This window comes from Callospermophilus lateralis, chromosome 4 (assembly GCF_048772815.1).
Source record: "Callospermophilus lateralis isolate mCalLat2 chromosome 4, mCalLat2.hap1, whole genome shotgun sequence".
Taxonomy (NCBI): domain Eukaryota; kingdom Metazoa; phylum Chordata; class Mammalia; order Rodentia; family Sciuridae; genus Callospermophilus; species Callospermophilus lateralis.
The window spans coordinates 9,484,384-9,508,865 of NC_135308.1; the positions used below are offsets into that span (position 1 = coordinate 9,484,384).

General features: G+C 37.4%; 1 protein-coding gene across 1 annotated transcript in view; it reads right to left on the reverse strand.

The window, feature by feature from the left end:
- Adam2 (ADAM metallopeptidase domain 2) overlaps window positions 1–24,482 on the reverse strand; it is a 59,845-nt gene that overhangs the window by 19,940 nt on the left and 15,423 nt on the right. Inside the window, exons 6-14 of the mRNA XM_076853540.1 lie at window positions 24,033–24,201; window positions 21,732–21,785; window positions 19,542–19,613; window positions 18,942–19,108; window positions 17,626–17,707; window positions 14,442–14,578; window positions 9,553–9,736; window positions 8,763–8,861; window positions 8,449–8,644 (exon numbers count right to left, since the gene is read on the reverse strand). Of these exons, the coding sequence (XP_076709655.1) occupies window positions 8,449–8,644; window positions 8,763–8,861; window positions 9,553–9,736; window positions 14,442–14,578; window positions 17,626–17,707; window positions 18,942–19,108; window positions 19,542–19,613; window positions 21,732–21,785; window positions 24,033–24,201 (1,160 nt within the window). The remainder of the gene's footprint in view (window positions 1–8,448; window positions 8,645–8,762; window positions 8,862–9,552; window positions 9,737–14,441; window positions 14,579–17,625; window positions 17,708–18,941; window positions 19,109–19,541; window positions 19,614–21,731; window positions 21,786–24,032; window positions 24,202–24,482) is intronic.

Consider the following 24,482-nt stretch of genomic DNA (forward strand, 5'->3'; position numbering starts at 1 on the left):
TTTCTCTATTTTGTCATATTTTGAGCTCTTTTCCTCTGCCACACCCTTCCACCGGGCACAGACAAATGGAGTTGGTCATCTATGTAGAGATCTCAGAAATAGTGAGCTCTAAATAAAATTTCCCTTCTCTAAAATTGTTCTTATCAGGTAAAAGCAATGAAAAAGCTGACTAAAACAAGAAATAGAACATATAAGAATCTTGGTGTCATTATGAAGAGGGCTCTAAGAGGAAATTTTATAGTTATGAGTGCCTACATTTAAAAAAAATCAGAAAGACCCCCAAACAACCTAATGATATATCTCAAGGTTCTAGAAAAACAAAAACAAAATAAAATAAGTACAAAGAAGGACATAATTAAGATCAAAGCTGAAATTAACAAAACAGAGAATAAAAAAAAAACAACAAAGAATCAATGTTACAAAGAGTTGGTTCTTTGAAAAGATAAAAAATATTGGTAAACCATTAGCTAAGCTAACCAAAAAAAAATGCAGAAAGATCATTAGGGACTATTTTGAAAACATATATTCCAATAAATTGGAAAATCCAGAAGAAATGGATCCATTTCTAAACACATAAGACATACCAACATTGAACCAAGAGGATATAAAAAACTGAACAGACCAACAACAAGCCACGAGATTGAAGCAGTAATACAAAGCCTTCCAACAAAGGAAACACCGAGACCAGACGGATTCTCAGCTGAATTCTACCAGACCTTTAAAGACTAATAACCAATGATTCCCCAAATCACTCCATGAAATATAAAGGGGTAGAACACTTCCAAATTCATTCCTCAAAGTCAGTATCAACTTGATACCAAAACCAGATAAGGATATGTAAGTAAAGAAAACCACGGACCAATATCTCTATTGAACATAGATGCAAAAATCCTTAATAAAATAATAGCAAATTGTATTAAAAAACATATGAAGAAGACCATACATCATGCTTAAGTTTGTTTCATTCCAGGGATACAAAGATGAGTCCGTATACACAAATCAATAAATGTAATTCAACGTACAAATAGAATTAAGGACAAAAATATACAAGATCATCTCAACAGAAGGAAAAAAAAGGTTTTTTGACAAAATTCAGCATCCATTCACAATAAAAACACCGAAGAAACCACAAAATTTATCTCCCCATCATCGAGGCTGTTTATGACAAACCCAAAGCCAACATCCTAGCAAATGGTGGGAAACTGGGAGCATTTCCTCTAAAATCGGGAATGAGTCAAGATGCCTACTCTCACCACTCCTATTCAGAATAGTACCTGCAATTTTAATTTGAGCTATTAGGCAAGATATTGTTTAAGTTATATTTTTAGCATCGCTGTGATCAAAATACCTTACAAGAACAACTTAAGAGGAAAAGTTTATTTGGGGCTCACAGTTTCTGAGGTTTCAGTCCAACTCATTACTCTGGGCCCAAGGTGAGGCAGGCATCATGGGGAAAAGCGTCCCGCAGAGGACAGGTGCTCAGCTCATGGTGGGTTCAGAAAGGAGAGAGAGAAAGAGAGAGAGAGAGAGACAAAGGTGGGGGCAGGGTGGGGCCAGGCCACAGGGAAGGTGAACCCTTTCAGGATATGGCTCCAGTGATGTACCTCCTCCAGTCATGCTTCACCTGCCTTCAATGACCACCTAGTCCATTCAAATAAGGACAGGCCAATTAGCTTACAGCTCTCATAGTTCAACCATTTTACCTCTGAATATTCCTTCAGTAACACAGGAGATTTGAGGGGACACCTTATATTAAAACCAGGATATAAAGGGATACAAAGAAGAATTATCACCGATTGCAGATGATTTAGCCCTATATTTAAAATATACTAAAAGCTCCACTGGAAGAGAGTTCCAGAGCTGATAAAAAAAATATTCACAGAGCAACAGGATACAAAATCAGTATATAAAAATGAATATTTTTCTTCTATAAACAACAAACCCCTGAAAATGAAATCAGGAAAATAATTTCATGCACAATAGCCTCAAAAGACACACACTCATCTACCCCTAACCCCACCACAACAATAAATATAGAAATAAATCTAATCAAGGAGGTTAAAGACCTCTACAATGAAAATTATAGAACACTGAAGAAAGAAATTGAGGAAGATGTTAGAAGACAGAAAGATCTCCCAGGTCCTTGGATAGGTAGAATGAATATCACTAAAATGATCCTATTACCAAAAGCAATCTACAGATTTAATGCAATTTCCATGAAAATACCAATGACATTCTTCAAAGAAAAACAATTCTAAGCAGGAAATGTGAATCAGGCGGTATAGCTATACCAGACTTCAAACTATACTACAGAGCAATAGTAACAAAAACAGCATGGTACTGGTACCAAAACAGGCAGGTGGACCAATGGTACAGAATAGAGGACACAGAAACCAATCCACAAAACTACAACTATCTTATATTTGATAAAGGGGCTAAAAACATGAAATGGAAGAAGGATAGCATCTTCAACAAATGGTGTTGGGAAAACTGGAAATCCATATGCAACAAAATGAAACTGAATCCCTTTCTCTCGCCATGCACAAAAGTTAACTCAAAGTGGATCAAGGAACTTGATATCAAATCAGAGACATGGCGTCTGATAGAAGAAAAAGTTGGCTATGATCTACATACTGTGGGGTCGGGCTCCAAATTCCTCAATAGGACACCCATAGCACAACAGTTAATAACTAGAATCAACAAATGGGACTTACTCAAACTAAAAAGTTTTTTCTCAGCAAAAGAAACAATAAGAGAGGTAAATAGGGAGCCTACGTCCTGGGAACAAATCTTTACTCCTCACACTTCAGACAGAGCCCTAATATCCAGAATATACAAAGAACTAAAAAAATTAGACAATGAGATAACGAATAACCCAATCAACAAATGGGCCAAGGACCTGAACAGAAATTTCTCAGAGGAGGACATACAATCAATCAACAAGTATATGAAAAAATGCTCACCATCTCTAGCAGTCAGAGAAATGCAAATCAAAACCACCCTAAGATACCATCTCACTCCAGTAAGATTGGCAGCCATTAGGAAGTCAAACAGCAACAAGTGCTGGCGAGGATGTGGGGAAAAGGGTACTCTTGTACATTGCTGGTGGGACTGCAAATTGGTGCGGCCAATTTGGAAAGCAGTATGGAGATTTCTTGGAAAGCTCGGAATGGAACCACCATTTGATCCAGCTATTCCACTACTCGGTCTATTCCCTAAAGACCTAAAAAGAGCACACTATAGGGACACTGCTACATCCATGTTCATAGCAGCACAATTCACAATAGCAAGACTGTGGAACCAACCTAGATGCCCTTCAATAGACGAATGGATAAAAAAAATGTGGCATTTATACACAATGGAGTATTACTCTGCATTAAGAAATGACAAAATCATAGAATTTGGAGGGAAATGGATGGCATTAGAGCAGATTATGCTAAGCGAAGCTAGCCAATCCCTTAAAAACAAATGCCAAATGTCTTCTTTGATATAAGGAGAGTAACTAAGAACAGAGTAGGGAAGAAGAGCATGAGAAGAAGATTAACATTAAACAGGGATGAGAGGTGGGAGGGAAAGGGAGAGAGAAGGGAAATTGCATGTAAATGGAAGGAGACCCTCAGGGGTATACAAAATTACATACAAGAGGAAGTGAGGGGAAAGGAGGGAAAATATAAGGGGGAGAAATGAATTACAGTAGAGGGGGTAGAGAGAGAAGAGGGGAGGGGAGGGGGGAGGGGGGATAGTAGAGGATAGGAAAGGCAGCAGAATACAACAGACTCCAGAATGGCAATATGTAAATCAATGGTTGTGCAACTGAAGTGATTCTGCAATCTGTATATGGGGTAAAAATGGGAGTTCATATCCCACTTGAATCAAAGTGTGAAATATGATATATCAAGAACTATGTAATGTTTTGAACAACCTACAATAAAAATTAATTAAAAAAAAAAAAAAAAACAAAGAACTAGAAAAACATTCCTAAAATTCAATGGAAGAATAAGAGATCCAGAATAGTCAAAGCAATTCTGAGTAAAAACAACAATGCCAGAAGCCCCACAATACCTAGTTCAAATTATACTACAAAGGTGGTAGTAACAAACACTGCAAGGTACTGACGTAAAGACAGACATGCGGACCAATGGAACAGAGCAGAACAGAAGGCACAGAGACAAACCAGCACAGACATCTTGACAAAGGTGTCAAAAGCCCTTTAAACAAATGGTGCTGAACAATTGGAAATCCAAATATAGAAGAATGAAGCCAGATCCCTTTCTCTCACCCTGCACAAAAGTCAACTCCAAGTGGTTCAGAGGCCTAGGAATTCAATCAGAAACTTTGCAATTGCTAGGGGAAAACATAGGGTCAACATTCCAAATACAAGTGCAGGCAATGACTCCCTCGATAGAACTCCTAAGTTCAGGAAACAACACCAAGAATTCAATGGAATGGCATCAAATTAAAAAGCTTCTGCACAGCAAAGGTAAGAAGAACATAGACAGCAAACAGAATAGGAGCAAATCTTTGCCAGCTACTCCTCCAACAGGGAATTAATATCCAGAATATGTAAAGAACTCCAAAAACGAGTACCAAAAAGCAAATAACCCTATCAACAAAAGGGCAAATGAGTCATTTCTTAAAAATAAAAGATAAGAAGAAATAAATACACATTAAGAAATGCAAATTGCCAACAAATAGATGAAAAGATGCTCAACATCTCTAGCAATTAGGGAAACGTAAATCAAAACTACATTGAGCTTTCATCTCACTCCAGTTAGAATGACAATTAGCAAGAAAGCAAATAATGATAAATGCTGGTGAGGATGTAGGAGATAACATAAACTCATATATTATTGGTGAGACTGCAAATTAGTGCAACCCGTCTGGACAGCTGTATGAAGATTCATCAAATCACTAAGAATAGAACCACCCTATAACCCAGCTATCCCACTTCTTAGTATGTATCCAAAAACTAAACTTAGCATACTAAAGTGATACAAGTACATCAATGGTTACAGGAGTCCCATTCACCAAAGCCAAAGTTACGGAACCAGCCCCGGTGCCTGTCAACAAATGAGTGGGGTATTCATATGCAATGGAGTTTTACTCAGCAATAAAGAAGATTGAGATTATGGCATTTCTGGTAAATGGAGATGGAGACAAAAACGCTAACTGGAATAAGTCAGGCTCGGAAAGTTGAGGGTCAAATGGTTTCTCTCACAGGCAGAAGCTAAAGCAATGTAAGGGGGGTAGGCAGTTCAAATAAAAAGAGAGGGGAGATAGGCGGAGTAGAGGAAGGGGATTGAAGGGGAGGGAGGAGGGGCAGAAAAGGGAGGATCGTGGAATGAAGTTGACAAAATTATGCTGTGCACGTATAAGTGTCCCACAGTGAATTCCATCTTTATGCCTATCTATAAAACACCAATTAAAAAATAAATAAATACAAGAAGACCAGTAGAGTACAAGAAGGGAAATAGGGGGAAGGAGGGGGTGAGGACAAGAGGAAGTGCTGGGGACTGAAATGGAGCGAGTTATGTTCTATGCAGGTATGATTATGTCACAATGAACCCCCACCACTATATATATAACTGTAATGTCTTATAAAGACATTTTAAAAAAGAAAAAATAATGGATAGCTTCCTAGCCTACTGACAGAGACCCTTCTACATACAACACAAGAATTTTAGAGAAAGACTAGGATTTATAAGAGGCAAGATTTCTCTCCCTTTTAGCCTTTGTTCATCCTCTGGAGACTGTAGGGAAATTTTAAATGCCTTTTTAATGTTTTTGACCTGCCTGACCAGTTTCTGAGCTGCTTCAGAACTCCACACGAGCTCTGTGGAAACATAATCCATGGTCTTGAGAGTCCCCCTGCAATTCCTGCTGCTAAAACTCTTCTATGCGCCCCCTCCCTCGCCCCCATTAGAGGATCTCTGTCTTAGTTTGGCCCAATCTTCAATTTCCAGAATCTTCCAATGTTCCTAGGAAGATAAACGGTTGGCTATTGTGACCTCTTACTTGTGAGGTTACTCTTTGGTGGAAATCGAATCCATTGGTTGTCACGGGCTCCCTTGGGTGCCAATACCTTTACGACTCCCACCAGTTCAACGGCGCTTGCATTTTCTATCTAGTTATCTTCTCCTGGTTGCATCTCTCCCTATATGCCACATCTTTTCCCTAAGACTAAGTCTTAACACAAGTTTTAGAATTAATATAATTGTGAAATATGTAAATGTAAATGAACCTCCTCAGTCTTTGTTTTTTTCCTAATCTAGTTCCCCCATGCTGTTCTAGCCCTCTTTTGGGTGCATCAGATGTTTTTGTGGTGCTTAGCCTCCTGCCTCATGCTAGGTTCAGGTTGTGACATGGGTGTTTACTTATGTCAGTCCAACACTATCCAACACTTTGGCCACTGATCATTTCTATCCTAAAGCCAGTCTTTTTATTTTTATTTATTTTTTTCCTATTTGTAAGGTTAAACGTCATTTGATTCACGCACCTTTCAGTCATTCTTTTTTCTTTTCCGTCTCGAGCTTTTCCTGAATGGGTAGTAGGGATGGCCCATTCTCTTACGTTTCTCCATCTGGGTCGCCATAACACATGCGTTCATCTCTTTGTCATCAGGTTTTCATAACTTGTTTTCTCGCTCTGTTGTGAGTCCCTCCCAGAGTCTGACACATCCTGCACAAGTGCTCCACCAGGCCCTCGCACCTTTCAGGAACTTTTCTGAGTTTGCCCTTCCTTGTTTTCTGTGAGCCACGATGTGCAGATTTTCTTCAGACTTATAATTTACTCGTCAGTCATGCCACTCCAGTACGATTAATCTGTGAGAGAACTCATCATGTTCCTACTTTTATTTTTGAATATTTACTTAATTTTCCACACTGGCAGATAAAATTGCGTGTGTTTTCTGTGTACAACAAGATCTCTGGACATAGATAGACATTGTGGAGCCATCAGATCTAGCTGAGCTCTTAATTTCAGTTCTAGATATTTGTACTTCATCATATTTTCGTTTTTTCAAAAAATTCCCATATACTATGCTTCACAGCATCCACATCTCTCTGGATCACACCCAACTTTTCATTCTTTTTTTTTTTTTTTTGCCTGTATTTTCTTGCACAGGTCTCCCCATTCTCACATCCTCACTCCCCTTGCTTCTGTTGTCTGTTGTGTCACCCTCTTCTGTAGTTCCTATTTTGACATGCAGTGATTTGGGGACATCAAGGGTGACGTATCTCCAGCTAGGGTCTGTGCTTTGCTTCCAGCCAGTATTCAGGATACAAGTGGATCCAATGAGAAGGGTGTTAGCACAAAGGTGGGCTTCTATCTTCCTGTGGCTGACCACTTCCCAGCCACATTTTGCCAAGGTCAAGTCCTCAGTGGGTCCCCATGGAAAATGTAGGGCATCCACAAGAGCTCGTGTCCCTTGCCACAGGCTAAACAGGAACGTTGCTCCTCCCAGCTCCCTGAGACTGCGGGAAGCTCTGTCCAGGTTGCCAGCTGCCCAGCTTACAAGGGCTGAGGGTTTCCTCACCTACTTCTTCTCTCAGCCGTCAGTTTCACAGTAGCAATGCTTCAGGGGCTGACCTCTCCTCTCCAGGCACCCGTCTCCTGGCCTTGGTAGCTCGGCAACTCTTCCAAATAAAATTTTAAGTTTCTTTTTCCATTTTGATAGTTGTTCTTACTTCAGGAAGCTTTGTCTAACTCAAACTTATCAACCATTGCAGAGACAGAGGTCTGCTACCTTTTCTTCTGTTTTGATGATGTCTGTTTAAAAAATAGTCTTACTAAGATACTGCCATAGTTCTCTACAGTTTATAGATATTTAATCACAATTTTTCAATTTGTGGCAGACTATCATAACTAATCTTCGGAAGATCCACTTTAAAAATTTCTTCCCCTTTTCCCATTTGCTTATATCCATGGTCTCTACTGTGGAAGGCAACCCAAATTCTTAAACTTTGGCACAATTTTCTCACATGTGTATTTTTAAAAAAATATTCACTTATGAATGTTCTCTCAATGTTGCATTACTCAATACATACCTGTTTTTGTTAATGAAAATAGTGTGATATTTGCTAGGTTGCAATTAGTGCATTTAATTTTTATTCTTATTCAATCTATTCAATTTTGATTACAAGTAAAGCTTAACATCTACTTCTTTTTCTTTCCTTTTTTGGATGGGGGATGCAGTACTGGGAATCGAACCCAGGGTCACTTTACCATTGAGCTACATCCCCCAGTCTTTATTTTTAAAAATTTTGTGACAGGGTCTCTGTGAGTTGCTGAGGGTTTCATTAAGTTGCTGAGGCTGCCCTCAAACTTGCAATCCTCCTGCCTCAGGCTCTTGAGTCACGAGGATTATAGGTGTACACCACCACAGACAGCTACTTTGTTTTTTAGTGTCCAGAAAAACACATATATGGAAAATAAAATTATTATAAATACCTTGGCCAAATAGATCTTCACATTGTTTATCCCCACTTCTACACACTCCCCCGATGCAGATCCACTTATTTTCGCTACAGGGATGCCCATCTATGATAAAGACATTTTCTTGACATACTTGAGATGAGCCATTGCAGTATTCAGTGAGATCACATTCATTGGCGGCAGACCGGCAGACATGTCCTTTTCTGGAAAACTGAGGGAGTGAAGTAAGTTATATTGAATAAAGCAGAATGTGAATATACAAGCATTATACAGAATAATGATTGTCATTATCTAAGTCACATAGAAAGCTTTTTAAAAAAAATTCTTACTTTACATTCACTACAGCAGGGTCCCGAGTCACATTCTGAACCAGCGGTCAGAGCACATGTGCTGTGTTCGCAGCATACAGGCCTGTTTGCCCCACACTCCTGAAAGGCAAATCAAATGCTCTCAGGCATCTTCCAATTTTTATTTATTGGGTGGACATTTTAATAATAGATGCTTAATATGTTGGCAAACAAAAAATTCACATCTTCCTGATTCCCCCTTGTTCATTATTACCACCTACTGGGAGTGTTCCCAAAGCTCACTCTTGAGTTTCACTTCAAGTTTTCATCTCATTTACTTCACTTTATCCTGACTTTATCTCTACCCTTCCAACTTCCCTCTAACTCTGGCAGTTTTATCTAAGATGGAGAGAGAGAGACAGAGAGACAGAGAGACAGAGACAGACCTCTAGAGATACAGAGACAGAGAAATTAATATATGTACATATCAAATATATTAATATATTAATAATACAGCATATAATATAATTACTAATATAATTTGATAGAGGTAAATATCACAAAATGTGTACACACATCAAATCGTCAGGATTTGTGTACACCAAATATTTACAATTGCTTCATTGTCCACTATGCCTCAATAAAGCTAGAATTTAAAAAGTTAGATCACTTTATGGATAGTCTACAAATCAATGGACTTATAAAGCAATATGTGGTTTCACTCATGGAGAAGGAGGGGTGGTCCATGGAGGGAAATGACAGTACAGCATTATAAAAATTAATTCAGTTTCTGAGGCAATTCTGGAATAAAGCTCTCCACATTAGTCCTGACCTGTTCAGTTCCACAGTCACAGGCTTCTCCTTGCTCCACAACCTTATTCCCACACACCGCCGCCTGCTTGTAAGACGGCTCTAAGCGTGGATGATTCTGAAGACACTCGGATTTTTGCTTTGAAATAAAATGTGCGAAATCTTCCAGACTGCAGTTACTGAAGATCTTCACACCACTGGAATGACTGAGAACACATGGAACTTCAAATGTTGGTGCGAGCAGTTTTCATAAACTGCCTACCCTCAGAATAAAGGCACTTAATTAGCATTCCACAACAGACTCAATGCTCAAAGACTTTGGGAAGTCAACTGTGCAAGAACTTCTAGTAGGAATAAGGGATCAATGAAAAGTGATGGATTCTTCTATTACACTTATCTGTTACATCTTTTCTATCTTCTACCTTACAAACGGCCCCAGCTCCCTTTTGCTTGTTCCCGTCCCTCTCGTGACGTTTAAGTGTTGAAATAGCCCTGTACGAACAACAGTAACAAACGTGTTCCTTTCATCTATACTTTGTCATCCATCATTTTGTTCAGCTCCACAGTGTCAAATAAAACCTACATCTGACAGCTCAGATCTTGTTCCTCTAACACAAACTTACCACCTAAATCCTAGAGGCCAATATCTGACTCTTTACTTGGTGTTTCTTCTTGAGTCTAACTCACAGGCACCTTAAGTTTAAATGACCTAAATTCTAAATGCTTCTTGCATAAAAACATACCGCTTACAAAGGATAGCATGGTGCTTCGGAACATGTAAACTGTGCCCAATCCAACTGTGTGGATTAAAATCTTGGTTCTGCCACTTACAGGTTGTATGTCCTTGTAAAAGGTCTTTCAATTATATGCATATTTTTTCCAGTTTCCTCTTTGCAATATGGAGATAAAGGTTCATTTGTGTCATAGACTTGTGAGACTCCAGTACCTGTAAAGTACTAAGACCGTGTCTGCCCATTGGTTCTACTGTTAATATTTCCAAACTCAAAAAAGAAAAAATACCCAGGACAAAATCTCGAGGTCCTTCTATTTCTCACCGACCCAATATTGTCAAATCTATCCACTAACTATGTCCAGCCACCTCTGCCCAGCCTTCACCATCTCAGTACTAGTTCATGCAATAAATAGCCCCCTCGATGACCAAGCACCTCAGGTTTTGTCCTTTGTATTTTTCTCTCAAAATCCAAATCAAGCATTCTCCCTAAAACATTGATAATGTCACATCTCTTCTCTGTTCAAACCCACCTCCGTCGTTCAGAGCACGGCCTATGTGGCCTAATCACCAAGCCTTCTCCAAGGCCATGCTCCTCATCCACCTCATCTCCTTTGCTCAGCTAAGTGGCCTTCTTGACGGTCCCCTCTGCCAAATACCTAATGACGTCTCCTGCCTTGGAGACTTTCTCAATATGTATGCCTGGTTCCTTCTCATCGATTTCAGATATCTTTTCAAAATTCACACAGAGATATTTCTAAGGACCTTGATTGACTTCTCAGACCGTTTTTCAGCTTCAGGAGCTCTAATTGTTTCATTTACTAGCACAGAGTAAAACTCCACGATTATTTTTTAAAAAACAAATGTGTGCATGATTGGAACTATCTGTTGTAAAGAATAGATCCTGAGTATTTCATGATTTTTTTAATTTTCAGAATATGAATATTATTTAAAAAGATTGTGATCAACCAGACACCTATAGCACAGGACTAAATTGAAAAATCAACAAATGGGATGGTATCAAACCCCAAACTTCCTCCCAGAAAAGCAAACCATCAAGAGCATAAACAGCCTACAGAACAGGAGAAAAATCTTTGCCATCTACACCCCAGATAAAGCATTAATCTCCAGGATATAAAAAGAACTCAAAAAGCCTAACCCCCCCAAAACCAAATTGCCCGATCAATAAATGGGCTAAGGAGCTGAACAGACAACTGATCAAAAAAATGTTCAACATCTCTAGCAAATTAATACTATACTGAGATTTCATCTCACTCTAGTCAGAATCGCAGTTATCAAGAATATAAGTAACAATAAATATTGGTAAGGAATGGGGGGAAAGGTACACTCATGCATTGCTGGTGGGACTGCAAATTGGTGCAACCACTCAGGAAATCAGTATAGAGATTCCTCAAAAAACTAGGAATGGAATCACCATTTGACCCAGTTATCCCACTCCTTGGCATATATCCAAAGAACTTAAAATCAGCATACTATAGTGATGTGGCCATATCAATGTTCATAGCGGCTAAATTCACAGTAGCTAAAACTATCTAACCAACCAAAAGAAAATGTGGTATATATACACAATGGAATATTAGTCATCCATAAAGAAGAATGAAATCATAGCATTTGCTGGTAAATGAATGGAACTGGCAGCATACTAAGTGAAATAAACCAATCCCCCAAAACCAAAGGCTGAATGATCTTTCTGATATGCAGATGCTGAATCACAATAGGTGGGGGTTGTGGAGAGGAGTGGAGGTTCACCAGATTGGATGGGGAGGAAGGGAAGGAGAGATGAGAATGGGAAAGACAGTAGAATGAATCCTACATCACTTTCCTCTGTTCATATATGAACACACGACCAGTGTCACTCTACCTCATGTACGACCACAAGAATGGGAAGTTATACTCCATGTATGTGTAATATGTCAAAATACATTCTATTGTCGTGTAGAACTAAAAAGAACAACAACAAAAAAGACACTGTGAGGATATTCAGGAGGGTGTGGAGGATCCAAAGGAGTACCTGCATTTAAGGTCTCCTGATCCTTTCTATCATTTCTTCACCACCCTAACTATTAGGATCATTGCAACAGCATCACAAGCTATGCATCACCATTGCCATTGCATGAAATGACAATTTGGACAAAGGAGATAAAAATGAAATGAGTATTGCTTGACATTACGAACACAAATGATATAAGATGTTGTCTGATTAGACAGAAAAAAAAACAATGTATTTAGGAGTTGATCCTAGCAAGAAGATACAATGGATCAAGGATGAAGAAAGACAGAAAATGCCATGCCAGGGTGTGTCATTGACCTGGCACGTCAGTGTCCCCCTGAAGCCACTGGAGGTCGCCCTGAGGAGGGAGTACGTGCCTTTCATTTTAGGACTTGTTTTATAGGTGACCTGGGGTAGAAGCTGGTTGACGTTCATTGATGGAGAGCTGCTTCTAAAATAAATACTTGGGAATTGAAAATTGGATCTAAACATCTGCGTACAGTAGCCCCTTGGTCTCCACAGGGGGTGTTCGTGCCAGAATCCCTGACAGATACCCAAATCCTCAAATGCTCAAGGTTCTTGTGCAGCATGTCATAATATTTACATATTACCTATCTCATCCTCCCATATTCCTTAACTCATCTCTAGATGACTTATAATACCTCAGGCAATGTCAATACTAGGTAAATAGTTGTTACATTGCATTGTTTAGGGAACAGCGACAAGAAAAAAGTCGTCTGCACATGTTCAGATACTTTTTCAAATATCTTTGATCCATGGTTGGTTGAGTGTGAATGTGGCACACAGAGGGCCAACTGTACTTTGTGCCCACTCTGAATACAGTTCACGCTCCTTTCCCCACTTGTCCAGTTTTAGAGTATACGGATCCTTGACCAAACATCCAAGTCATTGGCCATGGCAGAGGAATCTTTCCCAATCCCAGTCTCCACCGCTTCTCTTCCACAAGGTCGAAAGCCAAATACATTGTTTGCAAATGTGCTCACTGGGCCCTTTACCGTCTCCCGCTGTCTTTAGGTCTAACTTTAACTGGACTATAATATGTAAAAATGATTTTTAAAATTCCACAACTGGTATACTGAAAGGAGACAGAGGTGTTTCGCTCTTCATCAACCAGTTTTAGAGAGCTCCTCTGAGTCTATCGGTATAAAGTGATGAACAAATATTGATGCAATAAAGGTAGGTGACATCAGGACCTGGGCCCCTCATTCATGTTATTTCTTTGTGCCATTTGGACCTTCTCTACTTGCTTCCAGATATACCACATGCCCTTGGTCTTATAATCTTGTATCTGAGAATACCAATTGATGGTGAAAATGTTTAACTTCAGTGGCGTAGTCACCTGTCATCTCCTGGGTGCATGCTTCACTCTGTAAAAACCTGGTAGCCCACCAGGAGCTGTAATACAATTATAGATCCACCTTGCAAGTGGCTGATACTTGACAGAGACTCCATGATACTGAATGTACTAGGAACAGCTTTAGTTTCATTGTCCCTCCGACCCCCCCAGTACTAGATATTGAACCCACTTAGCTACACCCCTAACCCTTTCAATTAAGAAGTTCATTTTTTTGAGACAGTCTTACTAAGTTGCATAGGCTGGCCTCAAGGAGGCTCCCCTTTAATCCCCTCGCTCTCTGGTCTTACTTCTATAAATTTCCTTATGAACTCTAAGATGAATGATGATAAAAGCAAACACATCCCCTAGGTCTTGAAGCACCACAAGGTGACTGCACAAGGTGTTCCCTATGACAAAGCTGGATGCAGCGTCTCTGGAGTTAGTAGAAGCCAAGACTTCAGGTGGAGCCAGAGCAGATAAAGGAGCCGCCTGCAGATGGTCACACTAACAAAAAATTCTTGTGTTGTCATTGCAAACCTAAGTTATAAAAATCACACAAGTAAAGAGTAATAGATGTAGAGTTTGCTCACCTATGAGAAAGCACATGATGTGGCATTTGATTTATATAAAAGATTGAGACAGATATGCAGTATGGGCTCTGGACTATGTCTGCAGTCTTTGGTCACAATTGATATTCAATCATTAATATTATTTTAACAGCTTAAATTTTTTAAAATTACATACACAAAAATATCTTAATATAAACTATATATATGACATATATGTATGAAGTATAAAGGTTAAGTCTCTTACATTGCTTCTGGGTTCATTATACAGATAGTTCCTGGGCAATGGCATTTCTTGACGTCATCGTATGATATCCCCATATTCAAGCTCACTAACTGAGCTAAAATAATGGCAAGTGATTCCAGACCTATGGCCTTGGGGTGCTGGAAAAAAAACCAACAACCCACAAATTTACATGTACATTTTGTTATAGGCATTTTCTTGACTTGCAGAACAATGTCATTATTCAAAATAGTCATATAGTAAAAAAGAAGTAGAGGCATCTAATATTGTTACCCACAGAAGTGTCATCATTGTTGACTTAACTTTATCTATTACAGGTATTATCATAAATATTAGGAAAATATGAAAAATCAAATCTGAAATTGTACTAAAATGTAAATGAAAGACTCATTTGGTGGCATCAGGCCAAGGACTTAAGTGACCCAGCAACTTGTTAACTATATATAACAACAATGTCGTACTCACAAATGAAATCTTTCAAGACAAACACATAAGACACGTGTATCTCAAATTATGGACCAATTGTGTTTATTTATTATTTAATTCTTCAGAGTTGAAGATATCTTGTGTGACTGTTCCATAGATGTTTTTTAAACTTATAAAATCACTTTTTGAAATAATAATTTATATTATGGTAATAATGACTGAAAATAAAAATGCTGTTTTCAGTTATTTACTCTTTATTTTCAAAACTAAAATACTTTTATTGTTTCCCTTTTTATAAAGATAATAAGATGATAGCATATTTTAATACTATTAAGACATAAATTTTGAAGGAGACTCCCACAAGTCTTGGCATGCCTTCAAATATACCTAATGAACATTCTGATGAGCAGACTTCAGGTAGGTTTCTAGGCATATGTTTTAGTTTCTTCTTCCCATTGTTTTCCACCCAGCTTTCTAGACCAAGAAGATGGAACAAATGGATCCTATCAGAGGGTCCTTTGTCCTCTAGTTTTACTTCCATGCCGTCTAATGAGGAGGGTGAGACTGAGGTGTTTACCACCATCTTTGTTAAGAGGTTGTGAATCCCAGAACCTTGCCCTGAGGGTCTGCTTTCCACATGATCCTGATCAAAAGGCCCTGTCCTCCCCTCTCAGCCTGATAACTACTTATCACCAGGACAGAGGGACCTTGCATACACATTGATAAATGTCCCATTTATCAAATTTCCACATTTGAATGTACCATTTGATAGCCAAGAGAGAGAGAGAGAGAGAGAGAGAGAGAGAGAGAGAGAGAGAGAGAGAGGGGGAGAAGAAGAAGGAGGAGGGGGGGAGGAGGAGGAACAGGTAGAGGAGAAGAAATTGAAGAAGAGGAAGGAGAGAGAGATTGCATAATTCATGGGGAAGAAAATGAAGAGTTCTGCTGCATTTCAAGAGTTTAAATAGAGCATATTAATAATGATTTAGTTATAAAAGATATTGTTTTCAAGGTATTGTAGGAAAGTCCTATCTATCTATCTATCTTTCTTCTGTTTCTTCTTATAGCTCAGTAAAATGAAAGTAACCAGTAAAAATTCCTCTTTAGGCATCTGTAGAGAAGCCGGTGTTTCTCTGTTCATGAGCAATTGCTCCTTTGCTCCTGTCTTCTTACTGGTGTGTGTATTTCCATCTTTCCTTGAAGTAACTTTTCTTTATATTTCTCTTTGTGAAAATCTCACTTGGGATTTCTATTAGTTGGATTGGCCTCCCATAACAAAATATCAAACACTGAATGGTTTACACAATAGTAACGCATTTTCTCACAGTTCTGGAGAATCTCACAGTTCTAGAAGTCTAAGAGCCAGGTTCCAGGAGGGTTGATTTCTGGTTTTGGGCCTTCTTCTTGGCTTGGAGGAACCAGCCTTCTTGCTGGGTCCTCTAATGACCATTCCTCTGTGTGCACGTGGAGAGGGCTGTCCCAGGGGTGTCTCTTCTTAGGTGGACACCAGTCCTGTGGACTGGAACCCCACCTTCTCCCCTCATTTAATTTTAACTACCTCTGTATGGATCATTTCTGCAAAAATGGTCACATAAAGGGGGTGGAGTTTTAACACATGATTTGTGAGGAACATGATTCAATCCACAACAGACTAGTAGGAAAAACTTGAAAAAAGATGGGAACTGGAGAGTGACACTTTTCTACAGGGCATTGCCATTCTTACTTCAGTTTTGAAAAAAAATTTTAAAAATGCAAAACTATATTCAGTATTGAATTTTAAAAAATATTTTAGGGCAAAAATATTACAATAAACCAGATGAGTTCTTTTTGGTAAATAACACCTGCCTCTAGGCCAATATTTTCATATAAGAATAACAGAAGGTAGTATTTATTGAGGTTTCTTATGTTCCAATCACCAGGCCAGGAAATGGTAAATGACTAGGTATTTATTGAGAATTCTTTGGTTGCCTAATGCATGATTACAATCTATAAATGTGTCTTCATGTAAGCTTTGAAAAAACTTCCAGACTATAGTTTTAGAAATCAAGATCTCATATATGCAATTTTTTTCCTTCAATCGATAGAAGCTCCAGCAGGCATCATGCCGACACACCGACAGGAAAGCCAAAAGTGGCAAGTCCCACAGCCACAGCCTCAGGAAAGACTGGCAAAAACAAGCCAGTTCCAGATACTCTCAGATTTTCTACCGAGATAAATAACGTCAATTAGGGCCTTTGGTCCTCTCGTTCTTCACCTGTGTCTTACGAAGCATTTTAAGGTAATGGATGGTTTCAAATGTTTTATTTTAATCTGGTTCATAATTGTGTTAGCTAGATAATTAAGTAAATTATTAAGCAAAGTACGAATCTAAGCTTTAAATGAACATAAATACATGATTAAATATTAAGATTTATGATATTGATTATTAATGACATCGTATGATAAGACTCAAAGAGATTTCGACCTGAACGACTTTTCTAAAAAGGATATGTGGAATCAGGAAATGAGCACTGCAAATTTTTGAATGTAGTGAGTTCTGAGAAAACTTCCTGTAATTTGAGCATTGCTATCGGCAGTAGGGACAAAGATCACTGGGTGAATGCAGGTTTCAACACACATGGAAATCGTGAGGCGACCTTTAACTCTATACTCTTGTCTACAGCATTCTGCTGACACATTTTAGCCAAGCGACCTTTAACTCTATACTCTTGTCTACAGCATTCTGCTGACACATTTTAGCCAAGCAAATTAAGCCATACCATACCATGGCCACTCCTCCTCCATAGTCCCTCTCACACATCTTCCCTTGGAAGGTGGCACCAACAAAATCTGTCCTTTCTCTGTAACTTAAATTCAAAAAATTAAATTTAAAATCAGATCACAATCCTCTGGTTTTGTAAAAGTAAGCATAATTAATTCTCAATTTTCCTAAGACAAATTTTAGTTTTGCACATTGATATTAAATTAATAAAAATTTCCACTTAACAGAGTATCACCACTTTGAATGTGACTCAGCGTTTCTGTGCCCTTTGAAAACAACAAAACAGACTTAGGAAACAGGTACTAGAAAGTGGGCTTTCCTTGGGTTTTCTGTGACATAAGCAGGACCCCTTTTAAGTAGTGTCTTTTTAGATAGAAATGAATACGTGCCCCAAATAAATACAAGAATAAACAAAATTCACTAAGATGGGAAAGCAAAGGTAAAATGGCTGGCCAATGGGTAGCTAGTCACCTCAGGGATTAAATTAAAGTCTCCTCACATTAATCAGCCACAGCTAGCCTGCCAGAGGCATGGGACAAAAGATGAGAAGTGCTAACATTTAAAAAAATTGTGTATATAATTTTACTATATAGACATATATTCCGAAAAACAAAGAGCTTATTAAACAGGAGAGACTTATAAACTAAAAAATTAACAGCACAATGTGACTACATTATGCACACATTATATTGGAATACAAAGTAGTATTTCCATTTCTTTTTTTTTTCCTTTAATGACAATGAAGTAAAGAAGGCTAAATTCCAATACTCAAATTCAGACATGTCTCTTAGAAGAGACACTATTATAATTTGGAAGCTGGGCGTGGTGGTGCATGCCTATAATCCCAGCAGCTCAGGAGGCTGAGACAGGAGGATTGTGAGTTCAAAGCCAGCCTCAGCAAAGGTGAGATGCTAAACAACTCAGTGAGACCCTGTCTCTAGGAAAAAAATACAAAATACAAAATAGGGCTGGGGATGTGGTTCAGTGGTCTAGTGCCCCCGAGTTCAGTCCCTCCAAAAAAATTTGGAGTATAGTCAGGGACATTTCATGATGTGGTGCTCATTCTAAGGTGAGAAGTTGTGGGGTCCCCAAGATCCAAGAGGTGAGCTTGAACTACAATCCAGTTGGTAAGAGTCACAGGTATCAACAATTCCGTCATAGGTGTGGTGTAGAAAAAAAAATAACTTTGACTTTACTGTATGACAGAAGAAGTTAATGGGAGATTTTTTTTTCCCCTAGAGGCCTGTCAATGATCAGAAACAGGGCCAAACTAGTATGTTTTCTTTGTCTAAGCTTTAGTAATTCCAAAATATGCTCACACAAGTAAAAACGCCACATCGTGCGGACGCAAAACAAGGTAAGATCTTTTCCATCGTAGAAATCTGTGTAATAACTCATTAGCATCTCCAGCGGTTGACATTTTGTTTTCGTCTACCCAAAGCTCCAGTGAAGACAGAATTATGGTAAGGTTAAAGGAGGTGAAAATCTACAACAGAACACATACAGAAGACGGATTCATACGGCACGGTCGAAATGGATTTTTTTGATCTGTCTGTGAAAATGAACTTATGACTCATGCTGAACAGCTGAACTCTAATTCTGGAATGTACCTTTTAAAGTGTGTTAGTAGATAATAAATGCTGTTAGTAATGATACTGAATATGAGTGTTTTATTTAGCTTAATTCTTAACAATAACCTAATTAGGAGTATACAGTAAATGTGTAATGGCATAAAATAAAAAAATTTAAAAAAAGGAGTATACAATTCTCATTATTCCTATTTTATAGGTGGGAAAACAGAAACTTAAAATGAAATGATTTTCTCTACCATCACACAACATGTATATTCATAAAAGAAGATATAGGAATTGTTTTAGTTAACAAACAAGTGCAGAAGTATTAGAAAAGCCAACACTTACAGCATTCGTCAGTCCAATCAACTGGAAAATTTTTTGCGTGACAACAGTAGTATCTGAACCCATATGATCGTACTGTAAAATACAATTATCTTTTAGATCCACATGTACATTGTTAGACCTTTAAACACATATCCAGTTTTTATTAAAAACATTTAAATTTTTCTTTAAAAACATTTTTTTTGAAGTGCTGGGGACTAAACCCAATGTCTTGTGCATGCTAGGCAAGTGCTGTGCCACTGAGCCACGTTCCCAGTCCTATCTTTTAATTAATTAATTTTGAGATATGAGCCTGATAAGTTGTCCAGGTTGGCTTCCAACTCTCTATCCTACCTCATTCTCCCCAGTACCTGAGATTACAGGCATGTACCACTATGCTAGGCAACGTTATTTTACTATTATACAAACCATATGATATTTAGTGTAAAAATGGAAAATCTAAAAAATGAAAAGGAGATTAAAACAAGAGATAATTCCATTGTCAAATGAATGATAGCACTTCCAAATGAAAATATTACCTGTTTCGCAAAAAAGTAAGCATCTAAATCTGAAAGATTGTAGATCGACAATACCCATTCAAAACCATGTTTGCCTGATATTTCACTAAAGCGATGATAAAAATACAATAGATAAAAGACTCACAAGAACAAAAATGTATAGAGAAGAAAAAACTAAAAAGCAATGACAAGAATTGAAGACTGAAGATGGGATGAGTGGAAAATGATCACGTGTACATAAAAAATGTGAACCATAAACCAGTAGAACAATAGTGTTCCCCTGAATCCCTAAAATGTGCAGAGGGGTTGTGCTGGGATCTCTGCAAACAAGAGAGCTCAGCCTAAGAGCAGATGCATCATTTTGTGTAAGAAGTAGTTAAAGCTGGGAAAACCTTTAGAGTAGGTATACAAAAAACTCCCAAAAGGTTGTCTATTGAATGATTTCATTCATATAACCTTTTGGAAATTAAAAAACTATGTAGACATGGAGATTATAGTCATGGATTCCAGGGGGCAGGGGAGGTGGGTGAGGGAGAAATGGGTACGACTATAAAAAGAATGCAGCAGATCCTGGCTGTGATGGAATTATCCTGTATCTATACTGAATTGGTTACAATATCCTAACTGTAACATGCTATAGAGGGTATTGTTTAAAGAATGGACAGAACTTCTATGTAGTCTTCCAACTGCATATGAATATATAATCATCTTCCCAAACCAGAATAACTGGGCAAAGAAGTCAACAGAGATATTAAAGATTAAAACAAAATTATAAGTTAATAAGTATCTGAAGAACATTTCACTGCAAGACAGCACATGTGCCCTTGGAACATGATCCAGAAATACAGCATATGTAAGCTGTTAGGATTTAATCCAATTAAAACAATTTTTTTAAATGCAAAATACGTTGTCTGAATAGAATAGGATGAAATTTTAAAAAATAAAGAGAAATCCGAGAAGTTTGAAATATGCAAAACCAATTACAAGTAGCCAGTGGCCAAAGAAGAAATCATAGGGGACTTAGAAAATACTATATTATCAAAATAACAAAACTTGTGGTATTCAGCTAGAATAATGGTCAGATAGAAATTCATAGCAGGACATAGCAACAAAGTCAGAGTCCAGAAATAAAGCTTCCTATTGATGGGTAGCTGATTAGCAACAAAGGCACGTGACATTTCCTTGGGGAAATCCCAAAGTACACCAAAATAAATTTGTCATTTTTTTTGATGATAAACTTTGGAACTTTTCCACAAAATAGAGGAAAAAATAAGATAATGAAATTATTTCAGTATTCTCAAATTTCAAATCATTGTAATTCCATTTCATTGAGGAAATTCTACAAGAAATAACCTTCAGGAATGATAATACCATCTCCTATCCGCAATATAAATCATTATTTTCAAAGTTTAAAAAAGTGTTAAGAGTACATGCAATACATTTCTATGATTATAAATTCTTTAAATTACATGAAGTTACCATTTACTTTATTTTCATTATTATTTTTAAAATGAAGATTAAACTTTTTATAGAAATTTGACTCCCAATTTCCTACTGATATGAATGGTTTAGAATTTGGCTAATGCAGAATTGTCACTAATTCTCCTCTGTCAATAAATTCTTTCCAAATTACTTTTATAACACTTCATTGCTAACATAAAGTGACATGAGACAAATCAATCAAAAATATACTTACCAAATGTTTTTCAACTATAATATGCATTTCTAAATACTGAGCCATCTCTTGTGGCTGAAAAATAAAAATCCACAAACCTTCCATCAAAATTGAAGAATTACTTAAATATTTACAGTGTCTATCACTAATGAACTCTATAAATGAACACAATGCTGAAAATATGATTTTACATAGAGAAATAGAACCAGATAGCAAGCAAAACTAAATGTCATAGAATCTTTTTCATTTAATTATGCTGTCACTTCTCTGCACTTAATCAACCTTATAATGAACTCAGAAAATAACTTTTGTCCACCTTCCTTTCTTCCTTCCTTCATGTTCTTATTGGTCCTACAAGCAGTTCTATCAGCTTTATGTTACTGCATTACTCTGTGGTATGATTTTGCACTTGATCTTAAAAGAATAATAAGAGATCCTTATGTGTAGGGGTTTGCATTTCATCTAAAGGATACAATTAATTCCATATAAGCTGCCTCAGAAAAAGATGAGAAACAGAGTCAAATCATGGGTTTTCTTAAGATAGACCACAGGTTTCTCAAGATAAAGTGGTTGGGGTGGGATGCCAGACAGATGATCATGGTTAAATTAGAGATGTGTGTGGGGCTTTGAACTGTGGCTCGTCAATGTCAGGCTGTGCTGGAAATGGAAAAGAAATAATGGTTGTCATGAAGATTCATAGAAGTGTTGTCTTTTTTCACTCTAATTATTACATGAAGACAACCTATAAGAAATGCACTGGGGACAGACAGACAGACAGGCTTCGCAAACATTCTGACCCAACAGGGTAGTGAATTCATAATATTCAGTCACTACAATAACACCACCCACAGGCAGGAGACAAGTATTTAAATGCAGAGTAGAAAATCCAAACTCAGAAGCTGAAGAAATTTTTATTATGTTTAATTTTCATTGGCATTTAATCCCTTGAACATTCAAGACAATCTCATTTTAGTTAAAATGTGTTCCTAAACATATGAAGAGAGCATAAATAGCAAACCTGGGATTTGAGTAGAGATCAGAAAAACAATGGTTATAGTAACTTCAAGGAGGAAAAAGTTGAGAAAAGTCAGGAAGACAAATTCAGGCCATATTGGTTACTCGTTTTATCATTTAAAATTCTCTCTTCTGGTCCAAATCAAGGGTTTTGAATTTAAAAGGTGAACAAGATTCCCTTGTAGTCTTAACTGATTTCCTACTGTTTCCATTCAATATTAAACACCAAAATATTTCACGGCCTTACTGAGAAAGTTGAAATCCTTTGCTTGGAAGACTACAAGTCATTAAAGTCCCTAAACAAGGGTAGGCTACTGGCTTCTGACTCCTGAAATGCTGGATTAATGGACTGGGATTCAAAACTATTCATTGGTTCTGACCAACACAAGTGTTGACTGGCTCACATCCCAAAAGTCATCCTGCTCATTTTCATTTCTGAGACTGGAACTGGTGGTAGTTTCATAACTCATTCATTAATTTCCTGAAAAATAATCTCATTTGAAGAAAAATAAGAAGTCCACTTCATCCAGTAGACAGGTAATAAAGGGCATGCAGAATGCCAGGAAAGGTGTCTGTTGGGCAGGTGGGCAGTGGGCTGACACAGCAATGTACATAAAAGTTATGCATACAATGGATGTGTTCCCATAAACCATCATTTACATAGACAGACTGTGGGCCAGATTTGGCCTGAGGATTGGAGTTTGTCAGCTCCTGAGCAGAGTGACCATTAACATCATTATACTGTAAATATGTTTTGTACTTATAATTAGGTAATACATCATACAAAATATATTGAACAACGCACCAATTAAATACTCCTTAGAGTAAAAAACTAAAACCATTAAAAACACTTGATTAGTAACAATGATGTAAAGGAAGAAGAAAGATATAAGACCAAAAAAAAACACCGGTAGATTTAATCCAAGACATATATTTGCATTAAAAACAAATGCAACAAATGATGTGTTTTAAAGAAAAATTGGATGTGATTTAAAATTTTAAAACAACAAATTGTTTGAACAAGCCATGCTTTAATTGAAATATACTTGGCTTCTCTGAACACAAAAATATTGGAAATATTTCAGAAATGAAAGAGGGGACCATCATAGCTAATACTGCAGAAATTTAAAGAGCTATCAGTTAAGTTATAAAACTAGTTTTAAGGCTTATAAACTATACAGTTTCTGGTACATGAATCCATATGTGTGTCTGTGTGAGTGTGTACAAATGAGTAGTTTCTCTGAAAAACTGAAGTGTTCATATTGCTGTAGAGTAACAACTATACAGTTTACTCAATTGATCACCTACCTCTATGCTTTGTATTTTATAGGGCAGATTTTTTATTTCAATATCCTTCTCAGTATATAAAGAAACAGTTTCATTCTTATATTTCACTTGGTAAATTACATGTTCAAAGCCCACTGAAGATTCCAGGGGTTCAATTCCATAAGTAGCATTTTCAAACTGCAGTAAGCCCCTATAAATTCCAAGAAAAGTATATAAATAAAATGCTGCACTTTAAAAAAAGTTAATTAAGAGCTACTTAGTTCTTTTTGTGGCCTGCATATTATTATCATCCTTAGTGGGTACAGTAGGAAATTACTGAGTATTTGCAAACTTGCTAAGAGTTACAGAACAGTAATGTGATTGGTATTTGCCTAACTATATTTCACGATCTCTAAATATGAGAATGATCTTAATTCATTATAAGGGTAGGAGCCATTGTTAAAAATAATTTTCAAGTAAGGAATCCATTTT